We start from the raw sequence: 25,968 nt of genomic DNA on the forward strand, positions 1-25,968 counted from the left end.
AAAGACCTACCAGTTATACTAAACCGCTGGTCAAAAGACGCACGATAAGCCAACAGCAACACACACCGTTTTCTGAACGATTGCCCCCCTGCAGAGCAATGCAGGCGAGAAATAAAAAATGGTACAGGTGCCTGTATTCAAAGCCATGAGAGGGTTAGACTGCCATCTCCATTGACCTTTCTTACCCACGGATTGCTGAGTGAATTCCAGACCGTTTTCTTTCCCTATCGAACGGTGCAATGAACTCAATACACCGGCGGAGTATAATCGACGCAACCAACCTGTGAGGGAAGACGCACTTTTTTTTAATGTATTTTTTAAAAACAAATCATTGGGGGGGCGATGGGGCTCAGAGAGTCATCTGTGGAGGACCGTGCTGGCAGGGGTGGGGGCGTTAGGGAACGTTGTTGTGCCTGCGAGTGGCGGCGGGAGGCAGCTCCTAAGGTGTGCTGCTGAGCCCGGGAAGGGAGCAGCGAGGCAAGCCCCGGCCTGCACATGCAAGCGAGGGAGGGAAGCAGAAACGGCCACCGTGCTGCTGTACTCGCACACAGGGAAGAGAGTTGCTAGTGCTCGCTGCTTGCCCCCTCCCCCTCTCTTCCTACCAGAGCCCGCCTCCCCCGCTCCTCTGGCAGCCAATGCTCGCTGCTGTTTCCCAACTGGAACACACCGAAAGGCTTCAGCCAAAACACCACCACCACCGCCAGCAGCATGGAGGAGCCGAGGAGGAGCCACCTCAAGACAAAATAGCCCCTCGCCACAGACAGATTTACACCCGGCACCCGCACTGTCTTTTTTTTTTAGCCTGTCAAAAAATAAAAACATTTTGAAAACCTAGCCAGCAGGCGAAAAAAGGCGAGCAAAATGACGGAAGACAGCTCGGATATTCCCAAAGAGTTACTGGGTAAGGTTTGCGGCTTTTTTGTTGTTGCTCTTGCTGTAAATGTGTCACCTGGACCGGGGCTGCCATTGGTTTGAAGTTGATAGGACATGGCCAGTGCATTGAGTGCTGACCGTGGCAGCAGCCGGGAGGTTGGGGGGCGAGGCAGGGTGTGTGCTGCCATCTACATTGCCGCTCCTTGTGCCGTTTGGGATTTGTTGTGGGGATTACGGGAGATTTGCTTTTCGCTGCGAAGCCACCCATAGGGGACTGGCGGTCTCTGGCCATTTAGCACAGGGGTGGGTCGAGCAACTTCATGTTCATACGCACCACACATGGCCAGGCTGAGATCAAAGGGCGCAGGGTGCGCCCGCTTTACCTGGCACCCTTTGAACATGCCCAGCCAGCAGGTTCATTTCTGGGTCCACATGGAGGCTTGCGCCAAGCGGGTTTCGTTTAACAAGAGGGTGTGTTTAAAGGACCCCGTGGATTTCATCATTATGATTTTACACTGCTTATTATGTGGTTGTCCGACATCTGCTCGTATACGTTACAGGAACATATATGTTTTCTGAAACCGGTCGCATTCTGGTACTCCTAGGGTGGTAACGGAGAAAGCAACACGGTAAGCAATAGGAAGCCGACTGAATGGGAAGCTCGCAGATGTCTTGAGGGCAACATATCGCTGTACTGTACATAATCAAACGTCACTCATAACCCTAAAACATTATGGTCATATGCAGTATTTGTAGGTGATGTAATTGCCGTGGGGTCCCCATGTCTTGCCTTGTACCTCCAGCCTGCCGTAGCCTTTCAGCAAAGACCACATTGAATGTTGGGGCTTGCAGTTTAATGTTTCCATTCAAGCTTGGGCATGTAGGTCTTGGCATGCATAATACTTCCAAAATAACATCACTGGCTGAAGGTGTAACAAATGGCCTGGGGTCACTTGACAGTTCATTCTCTGCCCTGCGCACGCTGATATGACCCTGGCAGCCTGTGCACACACTGCCTCTCTGCTATGTGGTCCCGCCAGTTGCTTTGGATTACCTCAAAGAACCAGGAAGTGCTTTGGGCAAAGGATTTGTTGGAACAAGCCCAGTTAAATAATGTTGCTGTAGAGTCTGTGGCCTGGTTCACATAAAATAAGAGTGACAGGAAAGTAAGCCTGGTTGACGGTCAATTTTGCCCACCTCAGTGGCAATTTTGCACTGATATTTGCACGGACATACTAATGCACAAATAGAATCACACTTGGTGAATCACCAGTGCAGCTATGAATTCACTGACTCGCAAGTGCAACAACTATATTGTGCACTTTTTGTTCAGTGCAAATATTGTTGCAACATTGCCCGTCACTGGTGCAAAAGTGTTTGTTACCAGTGCAATATTTATGATCCGGCCCTGTGTTTTATGTATGGTGGCAAGTGTCCAGTCCCCTGGTGTCTTTGACGTGCACCTTCTTGTGTTTCTAGAAAGTGTCAGGGACGTTATTGGCCGGAAGATCAAGATTGCAGTGAGGAAGAAAATAAAACTAGAGGTCAAAGGTGACAAAGTGGAAAACAAAGTGTTGGTAAGTCCTTTGCATATAGCATACTATGCATAATAATGTTGGCTGACATTGACTGTGCTTTTTCCACAAAACCGTGTTTCAATGGAGGTAGCACCGAGTGTATCAAAAGTATCAAGGGGTTGCTTCAAGTTATATTTTTGAGAACTTATCAATTTTTTTCAATTGTTTGGAATGTCGAATAAGGAAGCAGGACTTTTACAATTAATAGAGGGGGCAGGAAAAATGTGTAATTGAGTAAGGGGTTAGGCATTTTGCTCTTGTTTCTTCATCACTGATCTAGTCCTGTTTTACTATTGTCAGTACATAGAGAGGCACTCGCTAGAGTGCCATGTCTGAATTACCTGGAGCAACGTAACATATGCAGATATACATATTTCCCTTGTTTTTGTGCTTGGTTGTGTTCTATTTGTGATGCAGTTTGGTGTTTTGTTACAGATGCTCTTGATGGTTTGATCACTCTACCTCCATCTGCTGTTTTGGTATGGCGCTAATTTTATGTTGTGTCCAAACTCTTCCTTAAATCTATGGTCTGCCACTAGACCAAATGAGTGTCGTGGTAGCCCAGATACTTGAGGATGCAATTCCAGTGCATTTTGGTAACACAGATGAAAGCTGGCAACACAGCTGTAACTAGATGTGATATTTCAGTTCATTGGAGGCAAGAGCAGAGTTGCTTGTATCAAGTTGGTTGACTTCCATAGATGTTGTATGCTTCATCTGCTCCACAATGTGGCCTGGCACATAGCGGGAAGTTTGTGATTCTTGATAAAGAAAAGACAACTTTAAGGGTCTGTGTGCAGAAAACACTGCTCCACTTGAACAAAGCCGTATTTGTATTTGCCTGGCAAAGGGATTACACAGAGGAATTCCTCTCTGGGGTACTTGGGACATTAGTTGACTGTTGCAGTATTTTGTTCGAATACCATTGGCACCCTGGAAGAGGGTGCCAATGGTATTCGAACCACACCCCAGAGGGCTTCACCTGAGCTGTCCTCATCTTGATTTAATTTCTCCTGTCGATGTATGAGGACTGATGAAGATTATCCAGGCAGTCTGAGGGGCCAGGTGGCAGAAAATGTTAAATGTGAAAAAAACCTGTGTGCATGTTGTGTGCTGGTGTGTGGATGTGAGCACATGCATACATGCGTGTGTGTGACTGCTGGTACTGGCACTATCAGAATGGGTTTTACAATGTAATGTCTGGCTTATTTGGCACTGGCTGCAAGATATATTTGAAGTGCATTGCCTGCAAATATTGGGCTTAGCCTGAATGAAAAGGATTTCAAATGGTAATGCTGCCTCATAATAAGCAGAGCCATTATTACATGTGGTATTTATAGTCTGGTTTCCGACTTCATGACCATGTACTTTACAGTGGCACTTCTTGCATATATGGTGAGCACCGGCATCATAAACATGTACTTTTCATTGGCACTGTAGAAACATTCATTGTGGGCACAGGCATTATGACGTGTATTTTGGACATACTGGCATATATTGTGTGCAGAAGATCATGAAAGTGTTTTACAATGGCAATGCTGAAATATTATGGGTACAGATATTGTGCAAATGCTCCAGTGCACTGTTGGTATCTATTGGATATTTTCTTGTTACCCATCTGATTATAAAAAGCGTGGATTTTTTTTACCCAGTTTTTCACAGAACGTGTGCTGTAAAATGTAGCAGTTCAACCCATAATTAAAAATACATTCTCAGGGGAGGACACTACTTAACTCCCCTTGATTGGCGTGGGTTCCCTCTCTATGCCTGGTTGCACCAGCCCGCTCCGAGAAAATATGTACAGGACATCAGTGGAAAATTTCACCAGCCATTCAATTAAAATCATATTTTGTATATTAGGGAGGGAAGCTGATTGGAAGTATAAAAAGGAATGGGGCTATGCAGGCGTTCAGCCCAGTGACTTGTAAGGAAGACGTTATCAAGTGGGATGGCATGTTGCTGCTGATTTAGTGCACTGGTCTGTCTACTTCAAACCCATGCACTGAGAAGAAGCATCGAACTGCAAACTTCCTTGAGGAGCCGACTACTGCTTACCTTTTAAAGTGGCAGGATGGACAGGTGCATATTATGGCCTACTGTCGTATTTATTGTGGAAGCAGGGCAGGTCTTATGCACATGTTCAGTCTGAGAGAAGCCACGCTACTTCTGCTGAAAGAAAGAGCGCCCCTTCTTACTACCTCACTGGGAGACAGGCTAGCTATTCTCATGGCTGAGCACCTCACATCTCCCCTGGATTTCATTGCATTATATATTTGGAGTGGCAGTCTCCGCGTGGAATGAAGGAAAGGGAAGGAGTTAGGGCACTTGCTCCTTGTCACCCCAAGGAACCCTCAAATTGTTCCACTGAATGATTTTCTCGTTTCAACCTGACTGTGTCCTCAAAGTTGCCCTCCGAAGTAGCACTGAAATCTGTGGCACAGTCTAATTTGCCGAGTCAGTAGCCCTACACGGCCCAGTTACATTGCTGCATATTTTTTTTTATTATGAGTTCCTCATAACAATTGGGGGAATTTTATAAAACTATATTACAAGTTGATGGAGAAACGCTTAGATCAATGCACCTTTTACACAACTGTGTTTGCCCAATCCCTATTGCAGAGGTTGTGTTACTTGATCTCAGTTCGTGTGGGTCTTCCTACAGCACTCTGCTGCGTGTGGTTGCTTGATGAGGTGTAGATATTGAATGCCATTCCGAAAATGTGATTTTACAGAATCTTCTGACGCTAGTATCTATTATTCTGGAAGCTTACGCTGGTAGTGAGGCTTTTACAGAGCACCAAGCCCTAAATGGAGAACCCCTGCTCCTGGACTCTGTATTGTAAACAGTGGGTGATTTTGCGCCGGAAGGTCTTGTGAGCATAGCTGAGAATCATAAAGTCAGTAAACTTGAGTATGCCGCTGGCTGGCTGTACGTACCTGTTGCCTGGGTGTGAGTATAAACCTCAATCTGACAGTTTAGACTGGTCCTTTCTCCCTCTTTCCGGCTAGTAGACGTATTTAGCAATTTGATTGTCATCCCCAATCCCTCTTGATTTGTCTCACAACCGTATTAGCCCCAAATCAAACTACACAGCCATGTAAACCAGCACAAGCTGCTTCTCCGTTGTCGGACTCATGATTGTTCCATGCTACTGACTGAAACCCCCTAGGTTCACGACCATGCTCTACTTTATCCTGTGTGCACCAGCTGGCCAACCTCACCCGTCATATAGATTTCTATCTGCTCCTTCTTACATTTGTGTAGACAATGGCTCTTAGGAGTTTTGCAACCCCGTGCCCCTTCACCGTCACTCTATAACAATGCCTCAATTGTGTGTGTGTGTGCGCTTGTACAATGCCTCATTTGTTTGTGCTCTTGTAGTCAATCTGAGCATCATTGCGTGGACTCTTATTTGATCTTATGCTTTCAATGTTAACACGTTTAGAAATGCTACAATCGGCCGTACAAAGCAGTGAGGCAGAAGGTATTTGCCTGTGATTTCTATTCTGCGTAGTCGCACATTTAACCACAACCTGTGGTGCCCAGTGTCCATGCACAGCCTCCAGATAATCTGTAAAAGAGACTTTCTGCAGCAACGTTTGTGTAATTGGTTTGTACTCTGCTGAGGTCTTTCAGACAGTGGAAGGCTGATGGATTATTATTCTGTATCCCAGCGTAGCAATTTGCATGTGATTTCGCTAGTGGTGCAATTAAGACATTGGGCCTGATTTAAAACGCGTTTTTCAACTGTATTGCGTCATTGTAAAACACTTGTAAATCAGGCCCAACTTGTGCCCTAAAGAGCTTTGGCCCAGACTATACTAAGGTCTCTTATATTTCATTTTCACCCATAACAGTGAGTCATAACTTTTTATTGTTTTTTTTGTCCATTGTTTCCATGCCTTTTATTAGCCAAAAGACTGTGATCTGGTTAAGTATGCTACTATACACTCTTTCTGTGGTGTCTGATTTCCTCGGCCTTTTTCACACTGGTATCAACCCTCCATCTTTGAAACCTGCACCTACCTTCAACTTTGAATACGTTTGTGCTAACCTGATGCTGTTCTGTTGACTTAAAGCTTAGCAGAAAACGGAATTGCTTTAATTCTATGTTACATATTTCTGTGGTAAAATAGTTCACATCATCAATTCCTGGGACAGTGCTACTCTTATTGCTTTGAATGGATGGGACGGACTGCTGCACGCGTGTCTTTAGTCTGTGGTAGTACTTCTCATGGTAGAGATGTGTGTCTGAAGGTGATATGGTATCAAACGCTGCCGTGGGCAGCTTCAAGTCAGTGATGCTGCGGCACACATCCCCACACCATTACATTAAAAAGTGCTGCTTTAATGCTGCGGCACACATTCACACACCATTACATTAAAAAGTGCTGCTTTAAAAAGCCAGGTAGAGCAGAAATGATGCAGCATTAGTTACTCACTGGCTTGGACAGGGCATGTTGTGGAGTCATTATGGATTTTAAGGTGTGATCTTTGAGACGTTGGGCTTGATTCATGGAAGTGTTTTATAATGCTCCCATAGGAAAACGTTCCATGAATCGTGCCCTGTAATGTTTTAGGGGAGGATGCTGAAGGTTCAGGGGACTTTAACACCGAGTTTTGCCTGTATATAGCCCATGTGGACAAGGAATAGAAGTTTAAATTCACAGGTACATTGCTGGTTAGTTTAATTTCTTAAACATGCAGATAGAGGAATGTCGCCTTCTCAGCAAACATGTGTAATACAATCCTAACTTTCCTAGAAGTTTCAAGTAGTTTTACTGTCTCTATCCCCCTTTTGTGTAAAGTTACCCAAAAAGTGCACTGCAGTTTGAGAAGAAGCCTTGGTAACTCTCGCCATCTTTGTCTGCAGAGGGTTGCATCTATTTTGGGATCCTACATACAAATAAAATATTCAAATATTTCTTAATTTCCGTCACTATAAATGTTGGATTTTAAAAATACAGATGAAAATCCCTATTCTTTGAAAGGGGGTTGAAACATGTAATTTGATGCAATTGGCTATAGTGCTGTTCTGATATTTAAGCTGTTTTATTAGATCTTTCTGCTATTTGTGAGCTCATAGTAATTTATTCAGGCACAGCACTTCACCCATTGGCCCATCCTCTTTGCCCATGAATGTGATTTGTCATTGTTTGATAATGGATTTTTATGTGAACCAGTGAATTCTTTCATAATAAGAGTGCAAGTGTGAATAAAGGAAGACAAGGTAAAAGTCGGTGCACTACCTTTCTTGCAGTGTGCACTGAGTGTGTAGTTCTTTTAAAAACACAGTGCAAGACGTTGGGCCGGGCACAAGCTAACAATCTTTAAACTCCTTTAACATGCAAATCAAAACATTCCTTGCTGCCATCCCTTTATCGATAATTGATAATGCGATTTGGAGAGTGCGGCTACTCGTCTTCTTTGTTCCTTTACGTGCCATTGGTTTTCTTCATTTCTTTACACCCCTTTTCTTTGCACCTTCTTCCTCAACGGTCGTGCAACCTAAATTTTACATGCCATTAGTATTGTGTATAGTAACACAGTTTGACTTAACACGTTTTAATTTGGACCTGAGCACAAGTGTGCACAGAAATACTGTTTGTGCAGTAATGCCACTGTTCGTTCATTCTAACCATGGTTTTAAGATAAAAATGGTTGCATGCAATGTTGCATAGTTTAAATGTGTGTTCTCTTAAATATATCTGTACAGAATAAAAGACATACATTCTTACCACGTATTTCTTAAGTTTAAAAACTGAGTTAATGATTTCTGGTCAAGTTTGCTGATTGCTTTACTAATGGTTCTTATATCCATCAGATGAAGTAGCTAACACTTTAGTTCAATCATACTTTACCATCAAAATGTTTGTTCACAGCAAGTTCTGATTGACCGAATATGAGGAAGAAATTTAAAGTGTTAAATTGGAAAATAGTGAGGGAGGATAGGCTTGTGTACAAAAAAAGAGAGAATCCACAAAAAGGGAAAGCGCCTTTGTAATGCAGAAAAGTATACTGTTTTCTTTGTAGTTGCCGAACCTGCAAGTTTCCGTCAGTGCACACTAACATTATACATGTATCTCTAAATAGCACTTCACCTGAATACAACGATGATATCCTAACGAAATTTCCAGTTTTATTTAGACATGCAGTTATGAAAAAAGAGAGAAACACGGTATATCGCGCTTTGTAGCGCACCCGCTACTTGTTTGCGTGTTTGTAAATATATATATATAATTAGAAAAAGTGCATTCCATCATGCTTTGTGGTTGCACTCATATGGATCCCACACATTGCTAGAAATTAATGTATATAGCGTTAGCGGCCCTGTAGTTATGGTTAAGTTGCTCAACTTATACAAAGAGCACTTTTTGGGCAGACTATAACTTTGCTCCCCTGAACGAATCCTCACCAAACTCTGCAAAATACATATATGGCCCCCTCTAAACGATTTTATGAAGTTTGGTGCGGTTTCGTCCAGGAGGGAGCAAAGTTATTAGTGGTGGTCCTAAAATGTGTGGAAGTCCTCAAAGGCGCAATGTAAACAACATTTTGCGTGCACCTACAGCCCAAACCGCTGGATGGATTTTCACCAAATCTGCGCCAGGAGCGGCAACTTGGTTTTGAAAGCATGCGTTTCTAAATTTGGCATAAATCCGTCCAGCAGTTTCCCCAAAAACAGCGAAAAAGTAGGTAATAATTCTTGATATTTGGGTCTCTTTCTGATTCGGGGTCTGCCGACGCCTCTGGACCAATCCGAGAGCAGCGACATTTACGGACATTTGCAGACATCGTACGCGACCGCGGATTTGTCGGTTAAAAACATGAAGTGCGTCAAAACTTTTGAAACGAACGCCATGTTGAATTTGCAGACACTGCCCCTAGTCCGCGGACATATCTCGGTCAAAACATATTTTAAAAACACAACATTACACATGTCAAACAAATGAAACTATCTCTGGGGAACTGAGGGGTGATGTGGATGTGGATGGGATGGGATGTGGTCATAAAAAGCCAAAAAATCGGGCTGTTTTTCTTCTACAAAGTACGTGAACATCTGAGATGTTCCGGGCCATCCATGAATATTTCTGCATTATAGGGTCGGTGAAAAGCAGTTTTTGGATGATTATAACTTTGGCAACACTAAATGAAAGAAACTGCATGACATTTTGTGATGTCATTTTAGACCTGACCTTGAATGGTTATGCAAAGTTTGGTGCTGTTTCGCCAAGAGAGGGCAAAGTTAGAGGGGGTGCCAAAATATTTGAAAGGCTTATACGTTTGGTGCCGTTTGACAAATCTGCACGCAAATTTGCAAAAAGATTGTATACCCAGATTTGAAGGTTTTGGCAAAGTTTGGTGGGATTTTGTCAAGAGTGGGTAAAATTAGAGGGGGCTCAACATTTTTAGATGGCTTAAAACTTTGTTGCTGTATGACGAACCTGCACAAATGTTTTCAGAAAGATTATAGACCCAATTTTCATTGTTTGTGTAAAGTCTGAATGGATTTTGTCAAGTGGGGGCTAAGTTATAGGACTATTTTCGGTACATACATTTTGACACTTTAAAAAAAAATAAAACCTGGACGGATTTGCAGCAAACCCCTGCAAAGAGCATTGGTAAGGACCCGAAAGCATGGTTTGCAAATGTGTCAGTGTTTCTTTTTTGAAAAGTGTCATAATGTAGGCACAAGAAATAGTGATATACCTTTTCGTGACTGAGGTACAGCCTGTGGCCATGGGCAGCGGCCAGATTGTTCGAGTCATGGCCATGACCCCGGACAATCTGGCTAGTGGCCATGACCACGAGGGACCGGCAATGGGGTTATAGTGGGCATGGCCACCAGGCACCGGCTATGCAGTAAAGTATTTCGAAATCGGGATATGTTTGAATGGGAAAAACATTCTGCTCGTGGCTACAGCCCAAAGTGCTGGACAGGATTGCACCCAACATTCACCAGGCACATCAGCGAGGACTTCAAAGCATGCTTTTGCAAATCTGTCCTGGGTTATATTTTTGCTAAAGTGTCAAAATGTAAGTACACCAAATTGTGATATAACTTTGGTGTCTGGTCAATGGGCCTGGCCCTGAGCAAGGATAAATCTGTACTTTGATTTGCTTATTGGGGCATGCGCCATGGCCGAAGTCCTAAGTTTGAATTGGGAAAAAATGCTGCTTGCGGCTGCAGCCCAATGTGCTGGATGGGATTGCAGCAAACCTGTGCGAGGAGCATGAGCAAGGACCTGAAAGCATGCTTTTGCAAATCTATCCTGTGTTTAACTTTTTTGAAAGTTTCAAAAAGTAAGCACATGAAATAGTGATATAACTTTGTTGCATGAGAGGTGGGCCTGGCCCACGGCAAGGACAAATGTCTACTCCGAATTTGCCTATTGGGGAATGCGGCATGGCCGAAGCCAATGCCCCATGGATTGCAGTGACTGGCTATGGCTGCAAGCCATGAGCACTGGCCATTGATCACATTATGAGGGTATAGTGGACACTGAACTAGGATGCATGGGTAGGTGCAGTGGATAACGGCAGTGGTTTGGTGGGGCTGGGGTCATGGTCGAGCCTCATGCCCTAGGCAATTGAACCATGACTTGCATGCGCTGCAGATAACGATACACATGCGTTGCAAAAAATATGTTTCTTAAAGGGGGTTTACAGGTCTTTGATATATGTAAAAAGAGGAATTATGAATAATTTATATACAGTGATGTAACATCATGAAACATTTTCATTCATAAAACCTAAGAAATCCACAGAAAAAACGTTGTTAAAGGGACGTTATGGTTACAAGTAAAACCGAAACCCCCCCAGAAATTCACCAGTTATGGTAAGCTAAGCAATCAGAAATCTCGCCCCCACTGTGCACTGCTAAGTCTAACACTGAGGACATCAAAGATGACATCACAAATAGAATATATTTTAATGAAAGGTTCCCACAAGGGGTTGTGTTCATAATGTTGAAACAAGATGTCACGGGCGATCGGGAGACCTATCGTGAACTACTTAATGTATTAAAGAATTTACCCCTCTAAACAAAACATTATATTGAGTGTTGTAGTTAATACAGGAGTCTAATCATACACGCAGATAGGCAATGGCTGCAGAATGCACCATTGAAGTACAATATTTTGAATCTGGTAATTTTGGATAGTAAGTTAATGAATACTACTTGATCAGAGTTTTGAGTAATGTTAAACATGGAATAAATTGCTAATTCTTGTGCTAGTACAAACACTGGAACTTGGTGATTTGTTTGAGTTAATTTGATCCTGGTGGAATTTTTTTTTCTTTTCTTTTTTGGTCGTTTTTGCTGCAAATCTATGCGGGGAGAGACCGCCCCAAACCCTCCATATTATTGATTACCCTAAACCCACATACATTTGCAGCAAAAACGGTCCCCAAAAAATTGGATCAAATCAGCTACGTTCAAATTGGGTAATACGCAAACAATACATATGAAGAAGACCCCGAATACGTACAAATCGGAGGCACATACAGGGAAACTAAAGTAAGAAAGAAAGAAACAACCCCAGAAAATGTCAATAACATTAAAGTTCATCATCATGTATACAAATGCATTGTGAGTTTGAGGCCTGCTTATTGCCCCATATATGTGCACCATGAGCTGAGACCAAATCATAAGGAAAGTACTTTAAGAACATACAAGAAGGTTTATGTCTAGATATATAGCACTTTTTAAATTTTATTTTCATATTTTGACTGTCAGTGAACAAAACTGCCTGCCTTAAATATATCTGTGAACAAAAACAAGTGATGTCATCAATGACGTCTTGGGTGTTAGTCTTAACGGTGCACGGTTGTGTCGCAAGTTACATTTGCTTAGCTTACATAACTGACACATTTCTGGGGGTTTTGGTTTTACTTGTGACTTTAAATTTCATCTGTTTTTTCATTAATGCAACATAACCATAACTTCCCTTGACAAAAACATTTCTGTGACATATATATATATATATATCTTTAAGGGGCTTTTGTGGATTTCGTCTTCTTTGATGGAGCAGATGGGGGATTAGATACTAGCTCATATCAGTCTAAACTCCATACATGTAATTCAAATATTTTCTATTACCCTAACAAGGTTTGTTTTGTGAAGAGACCACTCAACCTTTTGGAGAAACGAATTCTTAATGTCATCAGGGGTAAAAGTGTAAAAAGAATAGTGAAACTGGGATCCTATAAGGGTTTTATGGCTGAGGGGTGAGGGAAGTTTGGGAGTAGGAACAAAACATTTATTAAGGGGTAGGAAAAGAAGGGGCATGTAGATGGCCTAGATCTTAAATCCGAACATATTTTAGATGCAGCTGTTATGGGGGCGTTCTAATAATTCCTAAAAGTCTGTAAAAGTGAGTTAGCTGCATTTATAGTTTTCTTTCATTGTTAACCCCGTGGTTTCATTTTGTTGTAAAGAGTTCAAAATTCCTACAATGTATAATACTTTTAGTGTAAATAAAAGTACTATAGTGACTTCAGTGATTTCAAAGGTAAGGGGGGAGGGGACGTGCTGATATTTTAATGATACTCAAATCGACCCTCCTCAGGGAGATGCTTGTTCCGGGAGATACTTTTGGAGCTGTTGATGATGACGCTAAAAAGGACAGGAGTAGTTTTGTTTAGGTTAACAATAAAGGGGCACAGCGTTGAGTCAGCAAACATTTGAAGGAGGCACAAATGAATACCAAAATGATACATAGATCGAAGAAATTACCGTATTTCTTTTGGCTACAAGGCTCTTGCAGGGACTAGATGTAAAAACATCACAAAGCTGCCTAATGTGTGGAATGTTGCACAGCCCCATGTGTGCAACAAACTTTGCAACTTAAGGCACAGCAAGCCCTCCCAGAAAGCGGACAGAAACAAAGAAACAACCAACCATTGTGAGTTTTGAATTATGTTACTGCTTGCCAAATCTGCAGGAATCACAGCGAGGTGACTAAGCTCAAAGAGACTACCAAGAGGCTGCAAAATGAAGCGCTGGGCTCCAACAGCAAAACCAACCATTTTGGAATGGCACAAATCGCTGTTGAAGTGGTCGAACTATTAACAGTAAAGCGTAAAAGTAGTGGTGCTCCCTTTCCTGTTCAAGTTAGACTTGCGTCACAGCTTCATAACGTCTGCCAATCCCCCTAACCTGTATCCCGGTCTCAGGACCTGCTGACAGTCAGCCATCTTTAAACCGCTACATTTGAATCAAGCCACTTGGAAACCGAAGTTTAGCACCTTGATATATAACCCAATATCCTCTTAGTACCCACCCGTACTTTCATTTAGCAAGGCCTTGGGGTTTACTAGGATAAGCAAAACTTCACGGCTGCAATTCAATTTAGAACTCCCTCTTTGGCTCCTACACGTAAATCTTTGCAGAATCGATACTGTCATTAGTTGCTCAGCAGCATGTGCACAGGCTTTCACTTGTCTTCATTTCACAAACAGCTGGTGTCTCCCGTGGACCATCTTGCACTGCTCCAGGCCCAAAGCAAATCAGATTTAGTGTTTATTTTGTTCAGAGAGTTGGCACGGTTGTATATTTATCAAACTGCCATATCTTTGGGTTCAAATCTGCAGTGGTTTGGGTGACTCATTCTCCCATGACGCTTAATTCACTCTTAGTGGCCTTTGATGAGGGGTCTATGGTTTGCACATCTGTGATACTCTGCAATCCGTGTGGGGCATTTCGATTTTTGTGATTGGCAATGTCTGTGCTGCAAGTTTGCTTTTAGTGATAGGTTCGTGCATTTTCTGTTTTGAGAGTGGTGACGTTTGATTTGTGTGTAGTAATAGTTTTGGTGCCTTTTAATTGGCTTTGGTTTCGACAGTGCATGTTCTCTTCTGTCTGGCTTTCAGCTTTGCTTTTTTGACTTTCTTGGCAACATTTGTTTGGCCTGGTCTTCTTGTGAAAGTCATCTTTGGCTTTTCACTCGGTGTCTTTTCTCCGTTTCTAAATGTTTTTTTTTTATCAGTATCCCAGTTAGTGCTTTCTGTCTTACCCTGAGAGTTTTTCTTTCCATACAGGAGTTTTCTCCCTATTCTTCCCTGTAAAGACATCACGGTTCTCACTCTCCTCTTTCCTCTTAATATCCCAGGTGGTTTTCTAGACTATTGCCTGAATGTTTTCCTGCACGCTCTATACTGTCATTTTCCCTGATATTCCTCATGGTTTGGGCATAAAAGTGTAGTAGCTAAATCATTTGGCTGAAATGTAGGCTTGTGCGAGGCAAGAATCCCTGCTTCCATAGGACAGACTTTAAGGGTTCTGGCCAAGCGGCCCCGGGGCTTGCTGCAAGTTCCCATCACAAAGCTGCTGGGTGAGAGCTTTTAAGCATTGCGCTTAATGATCTCAATGGCTTATCGGGTTTTCAAGATTATTTTCTATAGCGCCGAAGGAATCCTGTAGTGGACATCTCCGAGTTTCTGCATTATGTAAGACATTGTTTAGTTTCTAGGGAACTGCTTGTCTTGTGTAACTAAATATAGTCTGTTTTGTAGTGTACTGTTTTATAGTGTTAACAGTCCGTATTGACGTAATGCATACAAAATATAAAATGTAAAAATACAACAGTATTACAATACATTTTAGCTGATTATGTAAGTCTGAGCTGTCCAAACTTCATGCGTGAATACAAAAAACACGGGTCCCTATTTATCTATTTTTTTTTTTTTTTTCATTCATCAGAAGGTTTGAAAAAGGGAATGTAACATTTTCAAATTCCTCAGCCCTGGAGCTTCTAGGTGCTTCAGTTCTTTTCTTTTTGCCTGAAATGGATGCCAGCCACAGTGCACCATTCCCCAATTCCTGAAACTCTTCCTGTAAGGATAATTTTCCATGAACTGCACATTCCGTTTAGAAGAGCACGCTATCAAGTGCATTGCATTATCAACGGTACAGATGTTCTATCGAGCCAACCAACATGCCTTGTTTTGGGATCATTCGTTATATATCTGGGGGTAAAACATGAAAAAGTGATTGAGAGTATTAACCTCTTTCACACAATATTGTACAACCTTGGGTACTTCTCTCTCGTCTGTGGCTGAGTCATGCCATATAAGGCAACACTCCTCTGAAATGAGACCTACCTTGTTGAAATGCTTGGCTTAATGTATCTCTGCGTGTGTCCAATTGGACGCATGGATTTGGAATATCCACATGGGACAGATGGGGGGAGGGGGTTTCTGCTTATGTGTCAGGGTTCAGGGGAATGGGTCACTTTACTCTGGTCAATTTTCCATGGTAACGTGAGCTGCACAACTGTGTGTGTCAAAAAAGATTTTTAAAATCGGGTTTTTGAGGTTGTCCAAAGTGCATTGGGGGCCCTGATTGCAGAACAAAACGGCCCCTGGAGGAAGTGATGCGACGTTCAGAGGAGGAAGCAGGAAGGGCCCAGCAAACAAGGGAAGTCGATGGAACCGCGTTAGGTGAGTTTGAGTGGCACCACGGCAGAAGGCCCGATCTGGAGAATGGTATTCCACAGAAATATGTCGTGATTCCACAGAAATATATCGTGAGGGTAAGCGGCCTGAGCATGTTTAAGCTTTTAAGGGTTAGTTAAAATATCCGGGATTTCCAAATCCTCAGGACATTCCTTTGCCATTGAAAAACTGCACAAAGCTCCACAAGCTCTTGTTTCATGTAGGCAGGGGCAGGGTTGCAGATATCTTCTTTTGCCCTGAATTCGCACACCTGGAATGAGAGTCTAATCTCCTGCTGAAGTGTCAGTTAGCAACTAAACTATTATTATGGTAAGGTTGTGAACTGTCCTTCTTGTCAGAGAAAGCAGTTTGTATTCTGTGTTTAGCTGCAGTGACTTTTTTTTCTGGTGCAAGGAAAACTTGATCCAGCGGGAATCCAAACAATCATTCCCTTTCAATATGATAAGAAGTCTGGTCTAAACCCTTCTTTTCCTCTGGTAGTTCATGAGAGAGTGGTGTTTACCACTGGCACCCATAGAAACACTGTAGATAAGCCTGCTTGGCCTTCCGAATCAAGAAAGGAAAACTTGCAAAGAAGACGGATTTCAGAATCGGTGTGTTTTTTATTTTTTGTTTGTATTACCGAACTAGAGAGGATTTCAGATCCTTGGTCAGAGCACTCCTCGAGATAATCTTACGGCTGTTGCGCTAGCGGCTACAGTCAAATACACAGCCTGTCTCTGGGAAGTGTGCCCCAAGCACACCTTCTGGGTTTCATAAGGTCTGTTTCACCAGCCTAGGTAGCCCGTACGGGCTCAAAGTGTGGGAATCATTAAAAGGACACTTGGTGAAGATCTAAGCCTGCGGTCTGCAACCTTTTGGCTTTCCTTATGTTTTGGACTACAGCTCCCATCATCCTTAGCCGACATGGTCAATGGGGCTGGGTCACGGAGTGGTGGGGGGGATTGTGGGCGTCGTAGTCCAAAAGATCTGTAGAGCCAAAGGTTGCAGACCCCAGATAGCTCATTTTCTCATAACAACTAGCAACAGTAGAGCTGTAACTATTAACACATAAAATGTCTGATTTCTGTTTACTGAGACGGCACAAATATCACATTTGACTGTGAACCTCAATTAATTTCACCTGGTTCTGTTCACAGGGCCATAATGATCACCCTTTTATAACTTAGAAAAGCCATCTGTGGTGTGTTTATCTCATTAATTCTGGTTGTCGGCAAATATTTATTTATTTAATGAAATACATAACGGTAATATTCTTGTAATTTAAATTAATCAACAGGATTAATACTTGGATTTGTGTTGGGTGGTGATGGTCTGTGTTGCAAATATACACTGTGGGAATGTATTTGTTTTCTGCAGTGTTTTTAATGACGGTGGTTGTTTGCTGCACTCTATACTTCAATCAAACATATTATTTGTTTGAATTCAATAGGACATTTGTGTACATCACATCTTATGATGGGGGTTCAGGGGCCAAACGGGAAAACCTGCAGTCTCTACAGCATAGGGAGGCACAGTAATAGGGACCCTCTGCTTGGCCCAAGGCCTATGCTTGCCCCATATTTTTCTTGTGCCTACTTCATTTTGTAAGCTGCCAGTGAATACATTATATTCCCTTTGTTGCATTGTGTTATAGTTACATTTGTATGTTTCTGGGTACTCTTTGCAGCGTATGCTTGTGCTTGTGGGCAAATCGGGAAACTAGTTAGATTATGTATTTTTAGTGTGTCTACTAGGACCATTCAGTCTATATTGGGTTCTGCATTTGTGCACCCTGATTGCAAGGATCTCTTGAATTGTACATCTAGATTCCAATTTGTATACCTAGCAATGCGTTTTGATTTTGCGAGAAGATGGTTCAAACCAATGTCGTTAAATATTATTGTGATTGTCCACTCTTGTTTTTGCAAGGATAAGTCTTGTTTTTTCAGTATGGTGGATTTGCAAGCTTGTGGCTGTATATTTAAATTGATATGCGTTGCTGCAAGCCTTTTTTTAAAAATTTTTTTTTACATGGTGTTGATCTGGATGAATGTATTCCGCTGAGAAACACATGGTCATCCGTCACCTTTTAAACATTCATTTAAAAAGTGGAACACTCTTAAGAAGCTCATTAAGGATGTTGACTTCAATTGGTTTGAGCTGTTGAGGCCTTATACATGTTATGTTCTTGTTTCAAGAATGGAGACTTGTGCTACCCCTCACTTTTTAACTGTAAAGCAGTATCTGTTATTGTTCACTGGAGTTTTTTGATTCACAGCCATTCTTAAATTGTCATATTTGCTATAAGGAGATATTGGCTAATTGGTAATTATTTGTGGGAAATACTGATAACCAGTGCCGTTGAGGTTTGCAAATGGGAGAATCCATGGTGATAGATCTAATTGTTGCATTTATCTTGTTTTTGGACTGCTATCTATACCGTTTCTTGAGAGCACTGTACCAATTTGTTTTTATGAAACACTATTTATGTTTACATGAGTCAAGTCATAGATGCCCGATAGATTGCAACATGACCATTATTCAGGAAATCTCCTCATTGTCACGTTCTGTATACTATTACCCCCTAACAGTGTTATCTGTGCACCTCCGTTCACTCCACTCTTTCTTTGTAAACACAACACCCCCTAAAAATTCAACCAACAGCTAGCATGTCCCCCTCGACCTCGAAATTCCCTGCCCTCCCCATCCCTATTTGGCATCTGGCAATCATCTACCCTATTTTTCCTTCTTCCCTCATCGAGGCTCTCCATTTCCTTGCATATTTCAAAGTTCCTGTTCACTGTTCATCCACTTGCCTTACACAAGCAGACGTGCGCTCATACACATCACTTTGAAGCGTTGTTTTCTGTTAAGTAAGATCATGCTGCAAGACTAAAAGTAAATAAAATGAGGTTCTTCTCATGTGCAACAATGTATTTTAGTGCAAACGTAACTCGGGGAGAAATTGAGTGCTGTACAGAGCAATGCTATTTCCATGAAGATGATTTGGTGCATCTGGAGCACAATTTTGAAATTAACATAATAACTCTGTAATGAAATCCATAAATACTTTGTATATTAAATTGCGAACTCCAGAGAACAAAGAGTTGAGAGCCTGAGAAACCTACAGGATGTGAATAAAAGAAACGCCAGCATTTAGGAGCTTCAGGGGTAGGGGTACATTCTGCATCCACAGTGAGGGCCATTAGTGGATTAAGGATTGGCAAATGGGTGATTCTCAGAGTCCTAGTGAAGCTGCTGGTCTCCAGCACCCCACAAATCATTAAACAATGCAAATGTGTCAGACAGTGAGGTGGCTTATTAGCCATTCTGTAAAAGGTGAAATCCAAATTCTGTATTAACAAAGTCTTTCTAGGTTGGCCCAATAAAAGGTCCAGTTGCGCCAAATGTGCCCAGACCTCGAGCTTGTGGCTACCTTCATGCAGTCCAAGTTACTGCTGACCTTTCCCTTTGTTCCCTTCAGATAGTCCTTTCGTGCTGGGAATGATGTAGAGGTTGAGTGACACGTTTCCTATGACCATGGGAAAGACTGGGCATCACATTCCCGAAAGACGCTGCAGGGACACAGTGGTTGCCCTATCGGAAACAGTAGGGGCTTGGCTCATAGATGGAAACGGGATAGCTCACAAGTGAAGCACCCACCTGAACCATGGGCCCGGGCTGTCTTTGGGAAATTCGAATCCTTCTAGCACTGACTAAGTCCTTCACCATTAAATCAGTCAATAATATGTTATAGCACTTGTAAGCGGGAGGAATCTACCATCAAGTGCTATATCAAAATGTAATAATGTTATTATTATCTTCAGTCTTGGCGATCACCAGAGAGATGAATGACAGGGAACGAGAGCAGAACCAACACATTCAGGGGGGTTTCCTCTTTGTACTCCCAGAACATGCTTTGGCTTCTCTTCTCCAGTTATTCCTGCTTACGGTGTGTCTAATGCAAAACTCTCAACCAAAACCGAAACCCAATTTAAAAATAATAGAATTGCAGATAAAGGTGGCAGATTCAACAGAAACATTTACTGCAGAATTGTAAACTGTTCCACTTTGAAACCAAGATTAAAATCCAGTGACCACGAGGAAAACATTCTGCAAAATGTTAAAGGCTTAGAGAAGACAGACTAGCAAAATGCAGCAAGGGAAACTCCCCCAAAAACCACTGCCTCCCATCAGCACGACCACCCATTACATATCTTTATAATTCCCTATGGAGCTAGGGAGGGCGCAGTTAATTTTACTGAAGCCTTTTAGATGTTGCTCCTCCTTCTCACATTTGTAAAGTCTGGATTTTCTTTTCCATTATCCTTTGACCAAGTGCATGGACTAAAAGTAGAGTTGGCAGCCAAAGGTCTTATTTGAAAGCAATTGAAGAGATGTTGCTGCCTATCGTCTTTGCCCCAAAACTAAGAACCTTCTGGCTAGGGAGGAGGGTTAGAGAAGCATGTTTCCAATTATCCCTTGGGCTCCTCTCCCTCCCCGCGTATCGGCGTGCAAGGCCCTCTGCTAATGGCATCCTCCCATCAGAACACAACTATGCAGGGATCTGGCAGCAACAGACATGAACTCCACCTCTTTACTTTCATTGTCATTTTTACCACACCTATTGCTGACTTCTGCCAGCGGGGCCACGCAAGGTTGGCAGGGAGCTTTAATTAATGCAGTAGACGACCAAGATTAGCACCTGTGCAATCAAGTAAACGCTATACTTTAGTGTCCTCTAGGTCCTGAAGGCAGATAGTAGGAGTGAAGGGGTTTGTATCAACCCCATGAGATGGACTGCAAAGTGACACAGGAAAGGCTAAGACCCAATGCAGTAGAGGTGATGATTGTAGAACGGCGTCGGTGGGCATGAAGCTTTCACACCCATTGAAGTAAAATGGTGTCCAGAGCAAGTGGAGTATTGCAAAGCGTTCACTGCTCCTTTCTCCTGGGTAGCATAGCACACAATGTCAAGCATTGTAGATCCATGATTTGGCCTGTTCCAACTGGGGTCTGTCAGGAGGCAGTTCGACTCGTCTGTTAATTTGCTGGCATGCGTGTTTCCCAGCTCTCAAGTCACCTTTGCTGCATAATGGTCACCCCCCGCCCCCTATGTGCCCATGGTTACGCTCTGAGAATCTGATTTCCTTCAAGAGACTTGACACGGATATTTTAGTATTATCCCATAAAACATTTATTACATCACACAAATTCTTGATTAGCCTTCAGAATGCATGATATGGAATTTATCAAATGGGATGAGCTATAATGAGCTGGGGGTGTAGCCACATTGGGTGAGCTAGTGTAAACCCATGTATTTATGCATTGTTGTTGTTTTACTGTTTTTATGGACGTCTGTTGACACTGGCAGGTAAATATGCCTGACTAGCCTGCGCACTAAAAGCTGAGGTAAAACACAAGATTACAGGGATTTCCTTTGAAATATCTTCCTTGCCGGCTGAAGACTGAACTTTGCAAATAGCTGCAAGGAAGGCATTCCTGTCATGCCACACATGATGGATGCTCGGCTTCAGCTTGTTGCATTCTGTGCCTGGTTTTCTGGCTGTATATTATGTTTCTGACTTTTTTTTTTCTTTTCTTCTGGAACGCAGTTTGGATCGCACAAAAGTGGGGCACTTGGGGTTCAAGATGAGAATTAGTCAAACATGTGCACGGTTTAGAACACGTGTGTGTGTGTGTGTTTGTGTGTGTGCGCGCGCGCGCATGTGTGCGTGCGCTCCTTGGCAAGCAACGTAAGACCCGGGGTCAAGACTAGTGGCTTCGCCTATTCTAAAAGTCTACCTGTAAAAGCGAATCTCGTGCTGGTGCCTGTCTATTGCCGGTCACCTGCCAACAACAGTAATGCACAAAGATTAGCCCTGGAACCACTCGCAAGTCCACGCATGCTTTGTCTCGGGCCTACCCCACATTCTTTGTTCAGTTCTTAAGTTTTAGCGGATAGAAAGCTGGCTGGGATATGTGTCCTCCAACGAAAGTTAATTTTCACCGAAAGGTTTAAACTCTCCTGGAACAGCCTCTGTTTCGACTAATCATTATGGCGCTTTTATAATGCGCCAAATTACTGCCGCAGTGGTCTGAGAGTGTGTCCTTGTCTGAGATTTAGGGTGTATATTGCCTCTGCTCCCCGGATCACCAGAACTTAGTTTGCTGGAGGAAATTGAAAATAAGGGAAGAGAGAATGGAGAGAAAAAGGATAGGAAGAGAAATGGAAGGAAGCTAGAAATGTGTGCAGATGTGAAAGAAAGGATATTAATGACAGGTGGATGTGTTGTATGGATGCATGAGGGGCTGGAGAGCTGCTCAGAATAGCCTACCTACATGGTAAATCATGAGTGACCGCGTCACCACTTGGATGGACCACGGAGGGCCATCTTAAGCAGCTTTGGAGCACATGGCACGGACACCTTTGAGCCGTCCTTCCACCGAACCAAGAGAATGAAGGTATCCAGAATATCTGGTCACGCCCATTCATTGCAACCCCGACACATAGTTGACATATGCTGCCTCGCACTGATCAAAATAAGCATGGCCTTTCAGTCCACCTATCCTCCTAATTCTTGCTGTAATCAGAATGATAAACGAGTATCATTTCCACGCCAATATTAGCAGTGCATGAAGAGGGTACTTGTGTTCTAGCATAGGGGTGGACACTTTTCAGCAATAGCTGCCACGGGGAAGGTATACTGTCCATAATATGAATGCAGGACATGGATCATATGAAAAAGGTGCGCATAATCCAGAATAGACAGGCATCTCAAATTAGCTGCTTCATAGAATGCAAAAGTGCACAAGCATGGATACAAGAGACCAATTGGAAGCAAGACGAAAGCTACACATACCATAGCATAGTGTGGCAAACCAGAGGGAGGACTCGGATTAATGACTGACATGTTCAAGGGTATTCAAATTAAAAGAAAAACTCCTTTCCTGCCCTATTTCTGTGAGGAAAGTTCCCTACTTAGAAACGAAAACTACTGATGCTCGGCAAAAGAAAAACAGTTTTTAGTCCAGAGTCCTATTCCGCTAACTGACCCTACCACTTTAAGAAAACAAAAAAAAGGAGAAGTCCGGAGCAATGGCCTCTGCCTTGAGCTTCTGCTTGGCCCAATCACTGGAATCTACGTTGCATATGTACAAAGTTCATCAGTATTTCAAAAGAAATTTCATAACCTCTCTGTAGGTTCTGTTGTCAAAGGTCCATGCCTTTTTTTGTACGGTTTTTCTCGACAGGGTCCCCCATCCTCAACTAGATGTTGGAAACCCTGTGGGTTCTCTTCCATTACAATTGTTACGTTTTGTGGTTCTTGTACTCCCCACAGTCCTGATGTCCTCTACTTGCTTTGTTGTAAATTGGTTTGCATAGGGCATCTGCCCCTTCGGGTTTGTCAGGCTCCCGTAACATTACCGCTGTTCCCAGCCTTGGCAGTCTCGTATTTTATTGGGGTTCTCCGAAGCCCTCTGGTCATTGACACGCTCGCTTTCTCTCTTCTCGGGTTTATCAGGCTCCTGTAAACCGGTTGGCCTCCCCAGCCTTGATAGTCTCTTAAGTTCTTGGGGCTCTTCGCAGCCCTATGGCCCTCCTATAGGGTTCACTTTCTATATGCTTGGGTTTATCAGGCTCCTGTAACCGTCTCGGCTTCCCAGCCTTTTTAGTCAAAGTTCGTAGCTCTCCATGGTGTCTTTTCACCGGGAGCGTTTGCTTCCCTGCTGTTGCACGTCTCAATGGCAAATGCAATTCTCGTGCAGATCTTTAGAGTCTGGGCTCCCCTTGGCAATCTTGTCTCAGCATTGGTTACCGGCACCCGGCACACCACGGCTCCTTTGTGGTCCGCCACCAGATGAGACAGTTACTCTTCAGTCTCTACCTCGTTCCTGACCTGGACTCCCCGATCACTCAGCACGGCTGCTTTTCAGCGACTGGCTAGCGGTTTTCTCCCCCTCCATGCCACGGCTGATACTCTTATCGTGCGTGGCTCCACCCCTTCAGGACATCGTCCCTAGAGAGGCTCGCCTATGCGTAGGATTCGCTATCCTCCCTGCGTAGGAGTTTCTCTCCCATTCACAGTTCCTCCTGTGTTTATGTACGTCATCGCAAACAAAAAGGGCGTTTCCTTCTTCTTTGACTGTTGCACTCAGACGAAATCCAGCATTATCTGAAGGCAAAGAGATGGAAGGAATGCCACTTGTTGGTGGAGCCACAACAGGAGTAAACCAAGTTTTTCCAAGTCCTGTGCAGGCAGACAATGTATTCCACTGGGAGTTATTTATCAAACTAGGAATCCTTGTCTCAGAGAGGGGAGTCCTTCCCAGTGAGGTACCTCTTGCCAGACCCCTGAGGAGAGTCTTGCGTAGCGGGTTCACCTCTCTAGCTTCACAGGGGGTGGCTCCCCTCTAGGAGAAGGGATGAATTGACCAGATTGGTCAAAATAGATAGTGGATGAAGATTTGAAGCTACCAGGAAGCTATCCATATCCAGACGGACTGAGATTAGGGAGGGGCCTGGTTTTCAAGTAGTGTTGCCATTAAAGAGTAAAGGGACAAGTGGCTGTGTTGTGCAATATAGCAATGATCACTATTATTATAGAGGAAGCAACACTATAGCCGGTGAAACACGAGTGAGGCTTTTTGGAAGGTCATACCCTGAGAACGCAATCACTCTGAAGGGTGCCAATTTTTAAAGGTTTGGGGACTGGCTATTTTGACAAGTTAGGCAATACAAGATTAAATCAGATCCCCGGGCTCACACTTCAGTTAAGCAGTGAAGTTGGGATTTGTGCCAACTCTGCAATTTTTTCAAATTACCACTTTCTTTTCCAGTTTGTACCATGAACTAAAATGATAAAGTTTTATAGAACTGACTTTGAAAGTGCACATCAAATAACCTAACATGACAATATTTAAAAACAAATGTTGTAGGAGCATATCATTTTCTAAATGGGAATGATTTATAGCATAATTGTCTCCATCAACAAATGTAGTATGTAAGTACCAGGATACTAATTGATGTGATTTTAAAAGATTTCATCTGAGTTTCTCGTTTGTATTTTAAAACTTTAAATCAGCCCAAAACACAGGCTAGTGGCATTGTTATTAATAATAACCGTGCAGAAAAACCTATTGTAAAAAACAAATAGCAAACAGGTCAAATGAGCAGACCTTAAAATATGCTTGCCAGTGTCCTGCGATATCTAGTCCGCTCTCTTCTGACTAGAACCTCTTCCACGCAAATGACCTACATAAAGAAAGATGAGATAATAGGCTACACAATGCAGCCATATGTGAGAAGGCAATCCTTTTCACAGAACAATGCACTGTACTGTCATTGATATAAGACGATTCGTCCAGGATCACTGTATCATCTGCAAGCCAGGACAAAAGCATGCACGGTTTAGTTCCACAGTCTCGAATTTGAATGCCTCATCACCTCGTGGACTAACACTTTATGCTCGTTATTGGAGGTGACTGCGTAGGTTTAAAAACTCCCCATCTGAACCAACTGATTTCTAGACCTTCACCACACTGATGCTATGGCATTTTTTTTTTTGTTTTTATAGCAATAACTAACTGGTGCAAGTACATTGCTGATATTAGCACCTGTTGTGCTACAAAACAAAGTAAATATACATGCAGGTTTATCAAATTCACACAACGAGAAGAGGCAACCCACAAAAATGATTTGAACAAGGACCTGTAAAAGTGGGATCAAAAAAGTATAAACTACAAGAAAAAACAGGCCCTAAAGCTATACATTAAATGCATTTGTATGCGATACTAGCAGATGTACCCGTGCTTCGCATAGTAATTCCTAGTTCAGTCCTAGTTTGAAATGTATTTAATGAAATAAACCAATGCTTCTTTGTAGACAGTATTGCTAGTCTTTCCTGTAGCAGCTAGTGTGAACAAATTGTCTTTCTTTCCAACTCTGGAGCAAGTCACATAAAGCTGACCATGAGAAAAGCATGTCTCCCTTTGATTTCAGCTACTTTGATCTGGATCATTGAGATTGCACAGGAACGGTATTGGTGTCCTGATCTACATTCAGGGCAGCAATCA

At 42.8% G+C, this 25,968-nt stretch overlaps 1 protein-coding gene across 1 annotated transcript in view; it reads left to right on the forward strand.

Annotated features, from left to right (window-relative positions):
- The first annotated feature begins 461 nt into the window (after positions 1-461).
- CARMIL1 (capping protein regulator and myosin 1 linker 1) overlaps positions 462-25,968 on the forward strand; it is a 1,545,633-nt gene continuing 1,520,126 nt past the window's right edge. Inside the window, exons 1-2 of the mRNA XM_069613644.1 lie at positions 462-901; positions 2,353-2,450. Coding sequence (XP_069469745.1) covers positions 862-901; positions 2,353-2,450 — 138 coding nt within the window. The 5' untranslated portion in view covers positions 462-861. The remainder of the gene's footprint in view (positions 902-2,352; positions 2,451-25,968) is intronic.

The sequence above is a fragment of the Ambystoma mexicanum genome, chromosome 5p (assembly GCF_040938575.1).
Source record: "Ambystoma mexicanum isolate Mex_15411 chromosome 5p, UKY_AmexF1_1, whole genome shotgun sequence".
NCBI classification, from domain to species: domain Eukaryota; kingdom Metazoa; phylum Chordata; class Amphibia; order Caudata; family Ambystomatidae; genus Ambystoma; species Ambystoma mexicanum.